At 39.7% G+C, this 20,157-nt stretch overlaps 1 protein-coding gene across 1 annotated transcript in view; it reads right to left on the bottom strand.

The window, feature by feature from the left end:
- LOC124551219 overlaps nt 1-12,127 on the bottom strand; it is a 77,486-nt gene extending 65,359 nt beyond the window's left edge. Inside the window, exons 1-3 of the mRNA XM_047126208.1 lie at nt 11,991-12,127; nt 11,728-11,900; nt 2,134-2,254 (exon numbers count right to left, since the gene is read on the bottom strand). Coding sequence (XP_046982164.1) covers nt 2,134-2,254; nt 11,728-11,893 — 287 coding nt within the window. The 5' untranslated portion in view covers nt 11,894-11,900; nt 11,991-12,127. The remainder of the gene's footprint in view (nt 1-2,133; nt 2,255-11,727; nt 11,901-11,990) is intronic.
- Between the last annotated feature and the right edge of the window lie 8,030 nt (nt 12,128-20,157).

Below are 20,157 nucleotides of genomic sequence, written 5' to 3'. Positions count from 1 at the left end.
CACCTAACCCAGAGACCGATGCTACGGCGATGCAGGAAAACTTGAACCGGTTACAGCAGGCCCCTGTTCTGTGACCTTGGAGGAGAATGGGGATGTGAGCTCAATCGACACTTGCTTTATGAGATACAATCAAGGTAGTGATGTGAAGATGATCTGTATCAAATGAGGGTACACAGGAAAACTTGACAGAAGATAAGATCCAAGCTACTATTAAAGCCAAAATATTTGACCTTTATGTACCCATTGCGTTTGACACAGGTGCTACAACTAATTTGATGTCACAGTGATTCTTTCAAGAATTGAAGAAACGTGGGTGTATACCCACACTGCCAGTGCAAAACTGCAAGGTACAATCTGCCACTGGTCAGTTCACTCCTCCATCCAGCAGTGATCCACCCCCACTGGCCCCAAACCACCTCATGTTAACTTTCCAGAATTTCTTAACCTCTAATATCACCTCACCATCATTCCCCAAATCCCTCAACATGCAAACTAACCTTACATCCGCAGAAAGAACCTTATAATCCTACCTGTGGACAAAGGCCCCACCACTGCTGTTTTGAACTGCAAGGACTGCCTGGCCGAAGGGCTCCGCTAGCTGTCAGATACTTCCACCTACAGTGACTCCATTCCAGTAACTAATCAAATCCCTAGCTCCCATCCTGGAACCTCTCTCAGGAGTCCATCTCTACTCACCCCTACCACTCCCCGCACTCCTACCTTCAACATGCTTCCCAAAGTCCATAAACCTGACCACCCAGGACGCCCCATTGTGGCCGGTTACTGTGCCCCCACTGAGAGAATCTCTGCTCTCGTAGACCAACACCTTCAACCTAATACCCGGAGCCTACCCTCCCGTATAAAAGATACCAACCATTTCCTCCACTGACTCTCCACAGTTCCTGTCTCTCTACCATACGTTGCCCTGCTAGTCACTATTGATGCCACCTCCCAGTACACTAACATTCCTAATGCCCATGGCCTTACTGCTCCTGAACACAACCTTTCCCAATGCCTGATGTATTCCAAACCAACAACTTCCTTCCTAGTAGCCATGAGCAACTATATCCTCACCCACAATTACTTATTCTTTAAAGGCATTACCTACAAACAAATCTGGTGTACTTGTGGTCAGGATGTAAATATTCAATACATATAGAATCAAAGATACAATAGCACCCCAGTCAGTAATATTGTGGGGATGCAAACATGGTGGTTATGAACATCACTTGTTATTCAACCCTTGGGTTGGCTGTGTGCTTGTGGGAAGGAAAAGAGGAAGCATAGATGGATGGAATGGTAAAAGAAGAGAGGAAGACAGACATGAAAATTTACTGAAATGCTGAAGGATAAGCAGAGCAAGCCTAACTGTGGTGGAAAAGTCCACACTTATCGTAAAAAGCTTGGGACATTGCGAAAGACGTATACACACATTTACTGATGAAATTGTGTTTATATTTGAATTAAGATTTCTTGCTCTTGAAAAGTTTCATGACATCACAAGTACCAAAGCACTGTCTCCAGTAGCTCGTAAGCTCTAGCTCTGCTTTTCGTTGCACTTTTCTTAAATAGTCTCCAATCAATTCAACTTCTTTTCTAATTATAGCTTAAATGTTTCCAGATGTATTTCCCTATATTTCAACAACAACTGATAGTACTACTGGTTTTCTTCCAACGGTTATTATACTTGTTTCATTTTATACATCACAAAGCTGGAGATCTCCACTCCTACAGACTTCCAGAAATTCTAAATGAACAAGCTTCCACAGGTTTTGAAGCCATGTCCACAATTAAGCTTATACAACACAGCAAATTATGCAAAACAAACAGTTTGGCATCACTCTTATCCATAGATGATCGATAATAATGCACAATATTACTCGGTCTATGCACATGTGCTAAGAAATCAGTATACATGAAGCAAGTTATATTACACAAAAAAGCAGCAGTCACATAAACAATATGAAACACTACAAACTACAGATAAATTTATTTTAAATGTTCTTTTGACTTCTGTAATGCAAAGCCGGTGATGGGCAAGTGCACCTAATATTAGTCCAGCAATAAATGAATAAATTGGTAAAAATAAATGGCATCATCAATCAAGTGCAATGCAGACATTGATGTACTCACTCGTTCTGGTACCAGCTGGAAGTAGTGAGTGGGAATATGTGCTCGTCAGCTGGAGGTGAAAGTTCAGTAGTGTTATTTCCCATCTGAGATAGCAACGGCTGTGTGTGGGTGGATCCTGCACCTTTGAAAGAGAAACATTTCTTGTCAAAGAATTTAGCTTGTGATTTAACACTGCAACACACCTAATTTCACAATGACAATGAAGTTTGATGTATCAGATTTTATTTATTTATGTTTTGCTTCAAACTTTCTTGGCATTGGTTTGATATTTTTTTACAGTTGCTATTGCAGTTTAGAGGTTGGGTTTGTAATTATGGAAACAGTCATATCATTCACTAGTGAGAACAACAACAACATGACTTCACACCAGGAATTATTTGTGAATTTCTAACATTCAGCAGAAAAAGAGAGATCGGAATGTTACCACCACCTATTAAATTTCAGTTAAATTTTAATGAAAAATCTACAATTCAATGCAATAAAATTCCACTGTCTCTGACAAAAAGTTCTGAAACACGGCAAATCTCAAAATATAGATTATTTTAGTTACCAATATTACATATTTTATGTTTTCCTCACTTTCTGAATGAGTTTGAAAGTAATTCCAATTTACTGAATATATTCACCATACTAATGCATTTTTAATCTAGTTAACTACTGTATTTTAGTTTCACTGCTGTTCAATTGGTTGAATATCAAATTACAAAGTTTAACATGTTTTTTAGCCTTACTAGAGCCCACAGTTTTCCCATCAAGTCTATGGTAGTACTGATCATACGTGAAAATATCCAATGAGTTTAATCTCTCATTAATGCCACATTCTTAGATTAAAACCAGCTGACTGTGACAATGAAGTTTGTAATACAACCTGCAAATATTCTCACCTCAGTGTCATCATCAGATGCTGTCTAAGGAGCGTTATTTATCTATCTTACTATCAGTGTTCTAAGTCTTGAGAGTAAATCCAATGGTGCTACCAGAGAGGGATGGAGTCCACAAGAAGCAACCACTAATATGTCCAAATAACAATGATAGGTATTGTCAAAACTAACTCGTGAAAGAAAAAAATACAGGCTGTTGCAGGGGAAGTGACTGGCTTGAAATAACAGACCAGGAGCAATGAATAGTATGATGTGTGTGAAGTGGTAACAAGAACAAAGAATGAAGCATACAAAAAGATGCAGGCCAGAAGAACAAGAATGCTTGTGGATGGCTATTAAGAAGAAAGGCATGCAGAAAAGCAGATTCTGAAAGCAGAGAAGAGGAGGTTTCTCGAAAGACACTTGCAGAACACTGAATACACTAATGAAAGTGGATAATTCTACAGAAAGGTGAATAACCTTAGAAAGGAACTTCAACAAAATACAATACAGTGTAGAGAGAAAAATGGTGAACTAATAGCATCACAGAAAAGAGAGTAACATCATTAGGCAGAGTACTTTAAGGAATCATTACACTCAGAATGCTGAAGCATGGCAACTAACTGAAAACCATTACGTGGAAGAAGAGGAAAATGGAAGGTCCTCAATGCAAGAGATTTGGCTAGCAATAAAGAAACGAGCCAACCATAAGTCACCTGGTAATGATAACCATTCAGCTGAGCTTATTACATGTGATGGAGATGATCTAGTTAGATCCCTGATCTCAAATATACGAACACAAAAAGTCATCCCAGATGATTGGAATAATGGTGTGATATTTGCTATATATAAGGAAGGGAACATCCTGGAATGTACAAATTAGGGGGGAATTACATTATTGAACATTGTACATAAAATATCTCCTCCCTGCTTTGTACCCATGTAAAACCTTCTGCAGAAAAAGCAACTGGGGGTGATCAGGTAGGCTTTAGATCTGGCAAATCAACTATTGACAAAATATCCACACTGAGGCAGATAGTGGGAAAAACATATAATATAGAAACACATTATTTTAAAGCAGCATATGACACCAACAAAGAAATGGTCTTATTGAAGCTACAAAAGACCTGGGCATACCACAGCATTTATTACACCTCATTAGTCTGACCATTAATTAGCAAAGTACGGATACAAGGAATTTTAACACACAGTTTTGAAACTAACTGTACACTTGAGGCAAGCGGAACATACATGGAGGTGCAGGAAACAGTGGCAATAGTTTCTTCTGTGTTTGGTACTGAGGCACGATGTGAAACCTCTTTTGGAAAGAAAGATGTGATCAGTTCCTTACATGCATGCACTCTCATGTATCCTCTAACATGACACTAGAGAAGGTAATAAGGTCAGATCAAATCAACACAACAGGCACAATATATAATAGAAAGGTGCAGCTTCTGGTATATCCAGGTGATTTGGATATTATTGCAAGAACAGACTCATCTACTACAGATACATACAGAGCACCGGTGGTAGCAGCAGTACAAATGGGAGTTGGAAGTTAACATCAATAAAACCAAATACATGCGAATAAGACAGGCAGGACTAAATACAATGTTAGAATTGCAAACTGAAATTATTATTGAATTTGTCTGTCTGGGAACACTGGTAGCATCATAGAATTATATTAGTTTGGAAATAAAGTAGCACATCCATCCAGCTAATAAACGCTATCATGGAGTGGCCACACATGGTAGGCCCGGGAATGTGTCCAGGAGAACGTAGTGTCAATTGTATAAGACTTTAACAAGTCCAGTATTAACATACGGCTCAGATACCTCGACAATGACAACACTTAAGAGTAATAGGATGTTCTGAATGAAAGATGATACGGAAAATGTACGGGGCGACTAATGAAGTCATCACAGCATAAACAATATAGTTTTGAACTTCATATAAGGTGTGCTTTGTTTCAAGAATGGGCTTGTAATTGTACAATCGTGGTACTTACATGCTACTGTGGTGTATCTCCTTCAAAATAGTCCCCTTCTGACTGAACACACCGATTCCAACGGTTTTTCCACTTTTAGAAACATTCCTGGAAATGTTTTTTTCCTGAAGTGTGTTAGGACGCTCTCCGTATTTGCCTGGATGTATTCAATCACGTCAAACTGCTTCCCTTTCAGTGAAAATTTCAGTTCAGCAAACAGGTAGAAACCCGCAAGGGCCAAATCAGGGGAATATGGCGGTTGTGGAAGCACACAAATTTTGAATTTGTTCAAAAATTCAAAAATGGAGAAAGCACAATGAGCCGGAGCATTGTCATGGTGTAGCACCCAACTCCTGTCTTCCCACAATGCAAGCCTTTTCTTCCGCACCTTTTCACACAAACAATCGAGGACACATTTGTAGTATTTCTGGATAATTATCTGTCCTCCAGGGGTAAATTCATGATGCACAATACCGGTAGAATCGAAAAAAATTACCAATATTGTCTCCACCTGCGACCGACTTTTCCATGCTTTTTTTGGTTGTGGTGTACCTAGTGTTTTCAACTGTGAGGACTGCACTTTGGTTTCAGGATAATATCCATATTCCCATGATTCATCATCTATAATTACCTTATTTAACAAATCTGGGTCATTTTTAGTCCGATTAATCAGTTCTTGACTAACTTCGAGTTGGTACTGTCTCTGGTCACTTGACAACACTTTTGAATGAATTTTGTGGAGATTTGACGCATGTTCAGATCTTCAGTTAAAACTGACTGAACTGCATAGAAATTTCAATCAAGTCCATCAGCCATCCCCCTAATTGTAAGTCTATGATCAGAGCGCACTAAGTCACTAACTTTCACAACATTTTCATTCATCTCTGAGGTGGAAGGATGGTCAGACTGTGGTTCACCTTCAAATGATTTGCAGCTACGTTTAAATCTGTTGAACCAAACAAAAACATTTGACTGGCACATACAATTATCTCCAAAAGCTGTTTTAAACAGACCGTAAGTCTAAGAAGCTGATTTCCCAGTTGGGTCAGCATTTTGCCAACCCCTTTCAACAAGTTCATGCATGTACACAGAAAACTGGCAACACAGTGAGCATGTGGTGCTTCAGGAAGATGTTCTTTTGTTTGGCAGTTGCTGAAACCTCAGTCACTAAGTTACTTTAACTGAAGTAAATTCAAATCACTACTTTAACTATATGCCTACGTATTTTGTTGACTTCCCCAATTCTTGACCTAGCTGTCACATTCCAACCTAACTTGGACCTCAGTCTATGCAACAAACCAGCTCGTCAGGACAATTCCTTTCTGTTCTTCGCAGGTCAAACCTATATCAGTAGGTTCAACCAACATAGGTGACAGTACTTTTTGTCATAATTTGTATTTTTTGTGGGACATCCACAACTGTAGCTAAAGTTTTTCATTATTAATAAACCTACTCCAGTTGTAATTGACAAATTTTATTTGGATAAAATCACACACGGCCCAGATTTCGGGAACTACATCATATCCTTCAGGTACTACAGAAAACAAGAGAAATTAAGAGGGATACTACATAGAATTAATTAACGTTAAAAGTAAAATAAAGGCACAAATGACACAGAATGCCAATTTGTGAACCTGAAAAGTAGCCTATGATCTAATTGCTCACCACCACAAACAGCTGCATGGACCGCAAAGAGACATCTCAATACATACGTACGTCAGAGCACCCACTATCACATGTGTAATAACAAGGGTGGGAGTGAGAACTAAAGACATCATGGTGAACAACACAGTCGCAACCCCACATTTTTCTCAAATTCCACTTGCTACTAATAGCGCTAAAATCACTTTACTGAATGAATGGCATTAACTAACACAGGTGTGATATAGAGCAAACAATAAAAGCAGAACATGCAATGTATTGTGTGATTTTCAAGATATAAAAATAGTACAAATGTATAATGAAAGTGTCAAGAACCAAATATAATAAAACCATAGTATAAAATGTAAGAGACCAAAGTAACGTAACACATTATCCATTGTAGTGCACAATATGTCAAAAGTACAGAGTACATCAATTAAGAATACAAGGCTATAAATGCAGCTACGTAAGTGAGGAACAGTACAATAATGCTGGTACTTAGTATTAAATGTCCACAGTGTGAGTGTAGATACAAGGTATGTCTACAAAGTAAGTTCCGTTTGGTTATATAAAACAAACATGTACAGATATAGAAAAAAATATTTATTGTACAAAAATATACAGCTGTTAAACTACTTTTCTACATAGCTTCCGAAATTTTGTAGTCACTTATCATAGCATGGCACAAGTTTTTGTAAGCCTTCTTCATAGAAGGTTGCTGCCTGTGTATTCAACCATGGGGTAACATATTCTTTCAGCTTGTCATCATTGTTGACGTGTAGACCAACAAGGACAGATTTTAGGTGTAAGAAGAGATGAAAGTTGCTAGGAGCAAGGTCTGGCCTGTACGGAGGATGATCAAAAGTGTCCCAGTGTAATTCCCATAAGATTTGTTTGGTCACATTCGCCATGTGAGGTCGGGCGTTATCGTTGGGCGAGGGGAGGGGAGGGGGGGGGGGGGGGGGGAGAAGCTTTTGACAGTAATCCTCGGCACTTGTTCTGTATTGCATGGCGCAAATTCTTAATGGTCTCACAGTAACCATGTGCATTGATTATCTGGTCCCGTGCTTAAAAAAAAAAAACGAACAGCAAAACGCACATGACTTCTCGAGGTGTCAAGATTTGCTTAGGCATAACCTTCACTGGGGACAAAGTGTGCCTCCATTTCATTGATTGCCGTTTCGTGTCAAGGGTGTCATACAATAAGCAAGGTTCATCACCCGTGACTATCCGAGAAAGAAAACCATCACCTTCTACATTGTAGCGTGTCAAAAACTGAAGTGCACTGCCCATCCATTGTTTTTTGTGTTGTTGACTATGAATTTCGGGTGCCCAACATAAGCAAAGTTTTCGAAATTTCAGTTTTTCAGTAACAATTTCATGAATCAGTGATTGTGAGATTTGGGAACTTCCATAGCAAGGGCACTAAGTGTAAACTTTAGGTTGTGCTGAAACTTCTCTTCAGTTGTGTGAACCAGTTCATCAGTAACCACAGACGGGCATCCACTTCGTTCTTCATCGTGCACTTGATCACATTCTTCATTGAACAGTCAGAACCCATCTTCTAACCATTGAATCACTCACAGCATTTTGGCTGTAAGCCCTGCAGATTTGCCAATGAATTTCCGTTGGTTTAACTTTCTTTACATTAGGAAACAAATCACAGGTCTGATTTCACACGTGACAGCATTTTCAATTACAGCTGACATTATAAAGAAGCACTACAATCAACATGCCAGTAGTAGCAATCTGAAATTGGTTTACATGTCTTCTCCTTGAGTCAGAGTAACTGCCGCACATGCTCGGAACTGCGATTGTAGCGCTGCCGCGGATAGAAATAGAAACTGAACTTACTTTGTGGACGACCCTTATATAATGGGCAGACAGGAAGAAGTTTTCAAACTAAGGTCAGAGAACATGGTACCACTAGTCATGCTAAGTCATCTTTAGCGGTGAATTTAGCACACAGCATGCACAACTTGTGTAACATTAAAGACGACTTAGAAATCTTGCATAGACAATCAAAAAGCTCAGTGCTTAACATTTTGGAAGAGTTAGAAATTATTAAGTGCAAGTTGCAACATCCAAACAGCAATGAGCAAATTGAATGCTCAGTTAACTATTTCTTATGTCTACCGTGATCCCCACCATAGTATACTGTCATATTTTGTCATCTTTGTATAAGTTATAGATATGACATCATGGCCCGTAATGTTGAAGGTCATGAGTCATGTTAACTGGAAGGCATTGCATCCCATTTTAAGAGCTTTTTCTTTTAATGGGTTTGTGTGTAATATGCTGTTCCTCAACTACGTAACTTATGTGTAGCTCTACAGCTACCGTCAGTTTATTTCTTGTATTTACTAGTCATGCTGTCTTCTCTGCTACTGGTGATTTTGTGAACCATGATTCTGTAGGTTACCTTATACATTGTGTTGTACTGTCTGCATCCATAGCCCCACAGACCCTGCAAGCTGCAGCCAGACTATGAACAGCAGCACATGATGGGAGAGGCAATCAGATGGGGGTAAGGAAGAGGCTGGAGCTGGGAGGGGAAAGTACAGCAGGGTAGGGATGGGGGACAGTTAAGTGCTGCTTGTGGGATCGTGCAGCGATGAGTTGGAGAGTAGGGCAGCTAGGTGCAATGAGGATGTTAGAGGGCGGGGGAGAGAGAGGGGTAGCAGGAAGGGGGAGAAGTAAGAAGACTGGGAGCTTTGGGGCAGTACAGGGCTGTGTAGTGCTGGAACAGTAACTGGGAAAGGGATAGACGGTTAAGGACAATGACAAATGAAGAATGAGTTCAGGAGGGTTTTGGGAATGTCGGATATACTACAGGGTGAGTTCCCACTTCCACAATTCAGAAAGCTCGTGTTTGTGTGAAGGATCCAGATGACATGGACTGTGAAGCAGTCACTGAAATGAATGTCATGTTGAGCAGCATGTTCAGCAACATGGTAGTCCAGTTGTTTCTTGGCCACAGTTTGTTGGTGGCCATTCATGCAGACAGACAGCTTGTTGGTTGTCATGCCCAAGTAGAATACAGTACAGAGGTTGCAGCTCAGTTTGTAGATCACATGACTAGTTTCACAGGTAGCCCTGCTTTTGACAGCATAGGTGATACTTGTGACCGGACTGAGGTAGGTGACTGTGGGAGGATATATGGGACAGGTCTTGCATCTATCTCTATTACAGGGATATGAGCCATGAGGCAAGGGGTTGGAAGCAGGGATTGTGTAGAGATGGACAAGGATATTGTGTATCAGTTGCTCTGTACCACACCTATCTTAGGTAATGCCATTCATATGGTAATATGGCTTTAGCACTTTTAGTAGCAGGTGGTGTTTGAGAGGAAACGTGGGGGGGTACTCCTGTGTTATTAGCTGTGATTTCTTAGGTTGTCCCTCCCCTCTGCCCCTTTTGTATTATTTCTGGCAGCAGCCACTCTACGATGTACATATCTACCGAGACATCTCACTGCAGTTTACATGGCATCTCTTGACTGTCTTGCTGGGTGTCCACATCATGTGGTTGGCTGAGCACTTATGCGGTAAACTACTTTTAACGTTCAAAAATTGGCATTCTATGATATTTATGTCTTCATTTTACTTAAACCTACACCTTGTCTGACCATTCGCAGTTCTTAGGTTACATTAATCTGGCAATGAATGTTATATGTTGATTCATTACTTTTTTTTCCCCTATACCCTGTTTAGTTGACCGAAATGATCTTTTCATGACTCACCCACACAGGAGCTCACATGCTACTCGATAAATTTGCCGCATGTTTCACATGACTGGTACAATTTTCTTTTACAAAATCAAGGTATAACCTGACATTCACATTTGTATAGACCCTTGTAACATTTATTTTAAATAGTATCCCCCTTAGTCTCTCTCTCTCTCTCTCTCTCTCTTTCTCTCTCTCTCTTTCTCTCTCTCTCTTTCTCTCTCTCTCTCTCTCTCACCCCCTTTTTTTTTTTTTTTTTTTTAAAAAAAAAAAGAAAAGCTTGACAATGGGATTTACTTCCCGATGTGTAAGATTTTATCCAAATAAAGGATTTGTCAATTACAACTACATCAGATTAATTCATCATGAAAAATTGTAGCAACAGTTGTGGATTTATCATAATAAATACTGTCACATTTGTTGGTTGAATTACTGATATAGCTTTGGTGTGTTAAGAAATAATGAAGCAGTGTGACATGATGTTTGGTTTGTCAGGCGCTCAACTGTGCAGTCATTAGCGCCCGTCCTAAGTCCCAATTTTTTCACAGTCAATTTTTGTTTTACAGTCCAATCAAGCCACTGTCACAAATTAAGAGGATGATGAAATGTTGAGGACAACACAAATGCCCAGTCCGTGGGCAGAGAAAATCCCCAACCCGGCTTGGAATCGAACCCGGGACCCCGTGATCCAGAAGCAGCAATACTAGCCACTAGACCACGAGCTGCAGACACTGTGTGACATGTATGTGCAAAAAAAAAAATGTAGATTGTTCTGACAGGCTGCTCCATTACTAGGTCTACATCCGGGTCAAGAGTTGGCGAAGTATAGTTCAAGCAGCAACTTCTGTTGTGCATCACATGCAAAAGTTTTTTGTATAAAATATTTACTGCGAATTTTGAGGATCCATTTTTCAAAGGACTTTAAAATTACATGGAAAAGTCAAGGTAGGGTTTTGCACAATTAGTTAAATTCATTGCTGTGAAACATACCTGTGTTGCTCTGTCATTGGTATTTATAACGGATTATCCATACATCATTGTGTTCCCGTTATATATATAACTAGTAGTGCTGAATAAATAGTTCCTTTAAATTCTCTTACAGACTCCAAAACAAAATCAGCTTCAAACATAAGCAGATGACTACACATAACACAACGCAGGTGCTGTTTCATTACTGCTAAGGAGAGAGGGTACCTAAAGTTTTAAATGGAAACTCACTGACAATGTCATTATCTGCGGTTAGAATACCAAGGACCTGCAGTATCAAAGCTAGTAAACAACCTTACAGCATAGGAAAGCTAGTTACACCATCTACATGCATTCTCAGCAGATTGGATCTATCACACGGCAGAGCAACAAGTTTCTGACTATGTACTTACTGCCATTTGCTTGTATCCTGGACTCTGCAAGAGACGTTATTGCTGGCCGTGTGGGTGCAGGCAGTGCTGCCATACTGAAGCCGCCCTCTGGCAAGGCTACAGGATTGCCAATAGTCACCCTGACCTCCGACCCCTTTGCCAGTACTGTCAGGTCATGGATTATCATGACACACCTGCAACACAGATTTGCAATAATCACGGGGGCTGGACACAGGAACAATGTGAGAGTAAACAACAATGAAAGGTGTAACCTGTACACTCACTCACTCCCACTTTTCTGCGTATGTGTGATTCATTTTTGAAAATTATACAGGAAATGTTTTCTCCTAGTCAAACATCAGCCAATTCAGTTTCAGATGGCTCAACCTTCTATAATACTGGCTCTTCAGTTTGAAGTAATTTTGTGTGTTACCACAACAAATCGCTGTTCAGATATTGTTTGCCATTTGTTGTCTGTCCACTGTATTTTTAGGTAGTCCTATGCCTTTAATATTATGAATTTTAAGACAGCTGAAAAATAGGCAAGTTAAAAAAAAAAAAAAAAAAAAAAAAAAAAAAAAAAAAAAAAAAAAAAATGAAGCAAATAATTACATAATTAAAAAACTGTAATATTTTATAGAGGTAGCTCTAGACCTATTTTATCTAAAGCTTGGTTTGCAAAAGAGTGAACACAAGTGAATGTCCACAGTGTAAACGGGACACTAACAGATGCTAAAAGCATTCAGTAGCGATTCATTTGCATTAATGCATGAGCGCTTGTTTCATTACGCGTTTTTTCCAGAGAATCAAAATTGGCAGGGTTTTTGCTTCTGCGTTTGCCTAAATGTGAACAGTGCAGAAAGCATTAACTTTTGAAGTCTGCTGTTTTCATGCATGAACTACCTTAGGTATTGAGCAATCCAGGGGCAGAGGAGAAAAATGTTACTATAGTGCCTTTAACCCTTTGGCTGCTGAAGGCGCGCCACCGTCTGCGGCGTAATCCGTCTACCTACGCTGCGTGCCTGTCCCTTGGAGCCGCCGCCGGGACCGGATCCGCCCGTGCTACTCAACCTGCCCTGTGCTGAATATTTCTCGGGTGAATATGACTCGCACAGAGCCAGTGTGAATTTTCGGCGGCTTTGAGCTGTAATATCTTGGGCAATTGTTTTTGTAAAGAAATAAAATTTGGCCATCTTGTACAATTTTATGCGTTCTCTTAAGAATAACAATGAGAATGAGCCATACTGAGCCAGAAAATTGTAGGTACATCAGCCAAAAAAATAGGCGCCCGAAAAAATTTCAAAGTTTGGCTTCTTGCATCTCCCGAACTAATGCTATGACGAACGTGCAACTTGGCATGTAGTAGCCTAACAACACAAGGTTCTTAAACATAAAGTTTCATTTCCATATCACTTTTCAGAACTGAATGAATTAAGCACAAAATTGAAGATTTTGTAAAAACATCAAAAATGCAATATTTTCACTCCGATTTTGCTAGAAAACTATGCTCCATAAAACATACCAACTGGAATGAAAGTTGGGCACAAAAATCAGTGTAAACTTCAGGTTAGCATGTCTAGTAGTGTGAACACATGATGAAAATGAAATTTAGAGTGCAATAGATTGACTGCACAACGATAAGGAATCAGAATTTTTATTCCCCTACTATTTTCCAATAATCAACAAATTAGTCGAAAAGATCTTGATTTTTATGAAAAGATGAAAGCAGGGTGTATTCAATGCTTCTTTTTCAAATACCGTTTTCTATTAATGCTTCAAAGCCAGTCTCGTTCGAACAACAAATTTTAAGCCCCCACCCTCCCCAGAACAAAAATTTTCAATTTTGGCTAACAACAGAGACAAAGTAGCAAGAAAAATCGCACTTAGAAAAGGGTTTTAACTTTGGCATGTTGTTTAACATTGATCAAAAGTGTTTAAATCAGTTACGGAAAACATGTTTTGTACAAGTAGACCGAGTGTGCTCCACATTTGTACTACTAAGGATAAAAGAATATAACTTTCCATGTTACTAATTTAAATGTATCATATGCAGATTAACGTATGAGTTTTGTCATAATGGCGCAATGTACTTGGCATAATTACATTTGCCACAGTACAGATATTGCGCCATCTCAATCACCAAGTCCGTCATTTGCCAGTGAACTGCTACATATGACGTTAGGATTCGTTTGAATAATTTAGACCTGTTGCATCTACTTCCAATCCTTCTTTTTGATCTGGGCTTTGGACCGGTGAAGGTAAAAATAGATTTTTTTTTTTACATTTTTTTTTACTAATTCATTCAGAAGTGTCAATAATTTTTTTCAGATTTAGTTCCCAATGATTAGCAATGCTGCTTTGTATGATAAGTCTCAAAGCAGGGTGCAGCACATAATGGAATGTCGCAAGTTTTGCATTGGTATCTAGTTTCCCGGCGCACTTTCTGTTTCATGCAAACCACACTTCTGCGCATTAGCATACTTTTCTGCGAATGTTCACTCACGATAACAGCCGGAAAATGTCTCCCTGCGAATCGTAGAGGATTCTCGTCATCGTAGTGCCTTCCCCTACTAGCTTTTCCCCATTCTGTAGCATATTTTTCTACCATCTGACTTCTGGTCAGGTGACTACAGGGTTATAAACACAAAATCAAATAGGGGTAATGCAGGAGTAGGTTTAATAATGAATAGGAAAATAGGAATGCGGGTAAGCTACTACAAACAGCATAGTGAACGCATTATTGTTGCCAAGATAGATACGAAGCCCATGCCTACTACAGTAGTACAAGTTTATATGCCAACTAGCTCTGCAGATGACGAAGAAATTGAAGAAATGTATGATGAAATAAAAGAAATTATTCAGATTGTGAAGGGAGACGAAAATTTAATAGTCATGGGTGACTGGAATTCGATTGTAGGAAAAGGAAGAGAAGGAAACATAGTAGGTGAATATGGATTGGGGCTAAGAGACGAAAGAGGAAGCCGCCTGGTAGAATTTTGCACAGAGCACAACATAATCACAGCTAACACTTGCTTTAAGAATCATGAAAGAAGGTTGTACACATGGAAGAGCCCTGGAGATACTATAAGGTATCAGATAGATTAGATAATGGTAAGACAGAGATACAGAAACCAGGTTTTAAATTGTAAGACATTTCCAGGGGCAGATGTGGACTCTGACCACAATCTATTGGTTATGACCTGTAGATTACAACTGAAGAAACTGCAAAAAATGTGGGAATTTAAGGAGATGGGACCTGGATAACTGAAAGAACCAGAGGTTGTACAGAGTTTCAGGGACAGCATAAGGGAACAATTGACAGGAATGGGGGAAAGAAATACAGTAGAAGAAGAATGGGTAGCTTTGAGGGATGAAGTAGCGAAGGCAGCAGAGGATCAAGTAGGTAAAAAGACTAGGGCTAGTAGAAATCCTTGGGTAACAGAAGAAATTTGAATTTAATTGATGAAAGGAGAAAATATAAAAATGCAGTAAATGAAGCAGGCAAAAAGGAATACAAACGTCTCAAAAATGAGATCGACAAGAAGTGCAAAATGACTAAGCAGGGACGGCTAGAGGACAAATGTAAGGATGTAGAGGCCTATCTCACTAGGGGTAAGATAGATACTGCCTATAGGAAAGAGACCTTTGGAGATAAGAGAACGACTCGTATGAATATCAAGAGCTCAGATGGAAACCCAGTTCTTAGCAAAGAAGGGAAAGCAGAAAGGTGGAAGGAGTATATAGAGGGTTTATAGAAGGACAATGTACTTGAGGACAATATTATGGAAATGGAAGAGGATGTAGATGAAGATGAAATGGGAGATATGATACTGCATGAAGAGTTTGACACAGCACTGAAAGACCTGAGTCAAAACAAGGCCCCTGGAGTAGACAACATTCCATTGGAACTACTGACGGCCTTGGGAGAGCCAGTCCTGACAAAACTCTACCATCTGGTGAGCAAGATGTATGAACAGGCGAAATACCCTCAGACTTCAAGAAGAATATAATAATTCCAATCCCAAAGAAAGCAGGTGTTGACAGATATGAAAATTACAGAACTATCAGTTTAATAAGTCACAGCTGCAAAATACTAACACGAATTAGCATTTGTAGACTTAGAGAAAGCTTTTGACAATGTTGACTGGAAAACTCTTTCAAATTCTAAAGGTGGCAGGGGTAAAATATAGGGAGCGAAAGGCTATTTACAATTTGTACAGAAACCAGATGGCAGTTATAAGAGTCGAGGGACATGAAAGGGAAGCAGTGGTTGGGAAGGGAGTAAGACAGGGTTGTAACCTCTCCCCGATGTTGTTCAATCTGTATATTGAGCAAGCAGTAAAGGAAACAAAAGAAAAATTCAGAGTAGGTATTAAAATTCATGGAGAAGAAATAAAAACTTTGAGGTTCGCCGATGACATTGTAATTCTGTCAGAGACAGCAAAGGACTTGGAAGAGCAGTTGAATGGAATGGACAGTGTCTTGAAAGGAGGATATAAGATGAACATCAACAAAAGCAAAACGAGGATAATGGAATGTAGTCTAAGTCGGGTGATGCTGAGGGAATTAGATTAGGAAATGAGACATTTAAAGTAGTAAAGGAGTTTTGCTATTTGGGGAGCAAAATAACTGATGATGGTCGAAGTAGAGAGGATATAAAATGTAGACTGGCAATGGCAAGGAAAGCGTTTCTGAAGAAGAGAAATTTGTTAACATCGAGTATAGATTTAAGTGTCAGGAAGTCATTTCTGAAAGTATTTGTATGGAGTGTAGCCATGTATGGAAGTGAAACATGGACAATAAATAGTTTGGACAAGAAGGGAATAGAGGCATTCGAAATGTGGCGCTACAGAAGAATGCTGATGATTAGATGGGTAGATCACATAACTAATGAGGAGATATTGAATAGGATTGGGGAGAAGAGAAGTTTGTGGCAAAACTTGACTAGAAGAAGGAATCGATTTGGAGAACATGTTCTAAGGCATCAAGGGATCACAAATTTAGCATTGGAGGGCAGCGTGGAGGGTAAAAATCGTAGAGGGAGACCAAGAGATGAATACACTAAGCAGATTCAGAAGGATGTAGGTTGCAGTAGGTACTGGGAGATGAAAAAGCTTGCACAGGATAGAGTAGCATGGAGAGCTGCATCAAACCAGTCTCAGGACTGAAGATCACAACAACAACAATCTCCCTTACGAGAGAAAGGTGCAACTCTGTGAGTGCCATTTCTCGCCGTCACCAACCAGTGGAGAGCATGAGCATTTAGAGTGCACAAACCCAGAATGTGAAAAAAACATTTCTTATACCATTTCACAGTCTTACGCACTGATACCACCAAGCTCAGTAACATGTCACAATTGTCAAATGCACCCATACTCTAATTGTAATCTACAATACATTGCGGTTTCTTTATTTTTTTGCAAGTATTTCTGCCGGTTTTCTCTGTTTCAACCATTTGTGTTGTGTGACTTGTGGTAAACATGAACACCTCTCTCTTATTGCACCACTTGATGGCAAGGACCTTGTCAGTGGACCTAAACTCAGTTTCTCCTCGTTTTAATTTGTTCTGCAGTTTTGGCATGTTGCGCCTGTTCTTACGAACAGTGCCACATGCGGCTGTTCCATGGTTGTGAAGCTAGAGGAACAGGTCCAGGCTGGAATACCAGTTATCGACATATAGAATATGACCCTGTTCCAAATATGGTCCCATAAGAGTTGCCACTACGTCGCCACATTTTCCCAATTTGTGGAACCCAATTTCTGTTGTTGCCCCTGTATATACAATAAAATATAAGTATACCCACTCTGATAGTCACACAGTACAAATATCTTTATTCCGAATCTACTTCGCTTGGTTGGAATAAATTGCTTAGAAGATAATCGTCCTTTGAACAGCAAGAGACTTTATCGATACAAAGCATGTGATGTGGGCGCTCACTGTCGCTCTTAGTGAGCATATCCAGGATTTCTTTATCTGAGCAACCACGGCAACATGACATTTGTCACATAGAAAACAAGAAAACGGACAAAAATACAGGAATCTAAGTCGAATTCTGCAAAGAGCGAATGCAGCAACAAAGAAATATGCACTCTCGAACTACACAGTCAGACCACTGAACAGTTACTAGAAGAGTGAGGTGGAAAAAAAGCTCTGCGTGTATACACGTCCGTAGCACTCAGGTAGCTGTGACTCAGTGCACCCAAACAAGTCCATTGCGGTGGGAAGACCAGTGGCGTGGGACGTGTAAACACTTCCTTAGCACTGTAGGGAAGACCCAAGGCCGCATGTAAACACATCGGGCACACCAGGGGAACGGCGAGGCACGACAACTTAACACGTCCGCAGCAGTCAAAGGATTAAAATTAGTTGCGACTATTGATGTTTTACTCGCTGAAGGGGATGTGACGCCATTGCCGAGGTAACACCAACGGCGAGCCGCCTTTCCCTACCACACCACCAGCAGTTCGCTGGTTAAACGCCCCTGCTGCCATGCCATGGATGAAAAGCACCAAGTGGTATTGCGTATTAGATGCATCCATGTTCATCAGCGTTACTTGCAAAGCCTTTTCTTCTGGCATTTAAGTGATCTGCAGTTATTAGGTACTGCAGAAATGTATTATTTTGGTGCTGCATTAATAACAACAGTGTAATATGTCTGAACACAAGTTTCACAATAAAAGTGGTTGACAAGAACACGTTCACCAGCTGTGAAGATAATGTTCTGCTGCAAAATATTCCTCCGAATTTGATAATAATGGACAAAGCGGCACACCATTCTGTTGTAATGCATAAAACTAAGACAATGCAGCAAAGGTTGAAACTAGCACATATATAAATATGGTGAAGTTAATGGAACTTTTTTTCTGTACAAGCCATAAACTTCACGCTAGCAGGTCGACCAACTGGCTGATGCAAAAGGACATAGTTTAATCACGCTTCCTCTGTATCACGTTCATTTAAATCCGATTGAGAATACACAGGCCCCTGATAAAAAGCAACATGGCAAAAACCACCAAGAAGTCTGCACTCACTGAGGTTGAAATGCTAACAAAAGAAGCCACTGCAAATGTTGCACCACATGACAGGTCTCGAGCTGTCAGTCGTACCGAGAAGGTAGTTTAAGACACAAGGGTACATGAAAAACTATGACGAGTTTTGAACACATAACTTGTCTTGTTGCCATGTTAAAAGTTGCTTCTTTTGCCAAAACACAGCCGAGTTTACAAATATCATCTGATTAACATTCTAATCCAGTTGACGCTGCAACAGAATCCTGAATTAACCTAGCATCCAAGGGCAACAAAGGTCCACAGTTCACGAAAAAACAAATTCTCAGAATAAAAATAAATGTTTAACTTCAGTTATATTGTTGCAAAACCCACAGCAATTCTTGGTTCACAAGCTATTGATTGTGCTTAAAAATCACATTACTTCATTTGAAAAAAAATTTGTAGTTTCTTGAATATCAGAGTAGAGATGGAAGCTTCACATATTAATCATATCCTAATGTTATCATTTGCCAAACCTTGTTTTGATATCTCAAAACATTTATGAGATGTAGTAGTAGTAGTAGTAGTAGTAGTAGTAGTAGTAGTTGTTGTTGTTGTTGTCGTCGTCATCTTCAGTCCTGAGACTGGTTTGAAGCAGCTCTCCATGCTAATCTATCCCGTGCAAGCTCCTTCATCTCCCAGTACCTACTGCAACCTACATCCTTCTGAATCTGCTTAGTGTATTCATCTTTTGGTCTCCCTCTACGATTTTTACCCTCCACGCTGCCCTCCAATGCTAAATTTGTGATCCCTTGATGCCTCAGGATATGTCCTACCAACCGATCCCTTCTTCTAGTCAAGTTGTGCCCAAACTTCTCTTCTCCCCAATCCTATTCAATACCTCCTCATTAGTTATGTGATCTACCCACCTGATCTTCAACATTCTTCTGTAGCACCACATTTCGAAAGCTTCTATTCTCTTCTTGTCCAAACTATTTACCGTTCATGTTTCACTTCCATACATGGCTACACTCCATACAAATACTTTCAGAAATGACTTCCTGACACTTAAATCTATACTCGATGTTAACAAATTTCTCTTCTTCAGAAACGCTTTCCTTGCCATTGCCAGTCTACATTTTATATCCTCTCTACTTCGACCATCACCAGTTATTTTGCTTCCCAAATAGCAAAACTCCTTTACTACTTTAAGTGTCTCATTTCCCAATCTAATTCCCTCAGCATTACCCGACTTCATTCGACTACATTCCATTATCCTTGTTTTACTTTTGTTGATGTTCATCTTATATCCTCCTTCCAAGATACTGTCCATTCCGTTCAATTGCTCTTCCAAGTCCTTTGCTGTCTCTGACAGAATTACAATGTCATCGGTGAACCTCAAAGTTTTTATTTCTTCTCCCTGAATTTTAATACCTACTCCAAATTTTTCTTTTGTTTCCT

The sequence above is a fragment of the Schistocerca americana genome, chromosome 9 (assembly GCF_021461395.2).
Source record: "Schistocerca americana isolate TAMUIC-IGC-003095 chromosome 9, iqSchAmer2.1, whole genome shotgun sequence".
NCBI lineage: Eukaryota > Metazoa > Arthropoda > Insecta > Orthoptera > Acrididae > Schistocerca > Schistocerca americana.
This window is presented reverse-complemented; position numbering and strand designations above follow the sequence as displayed.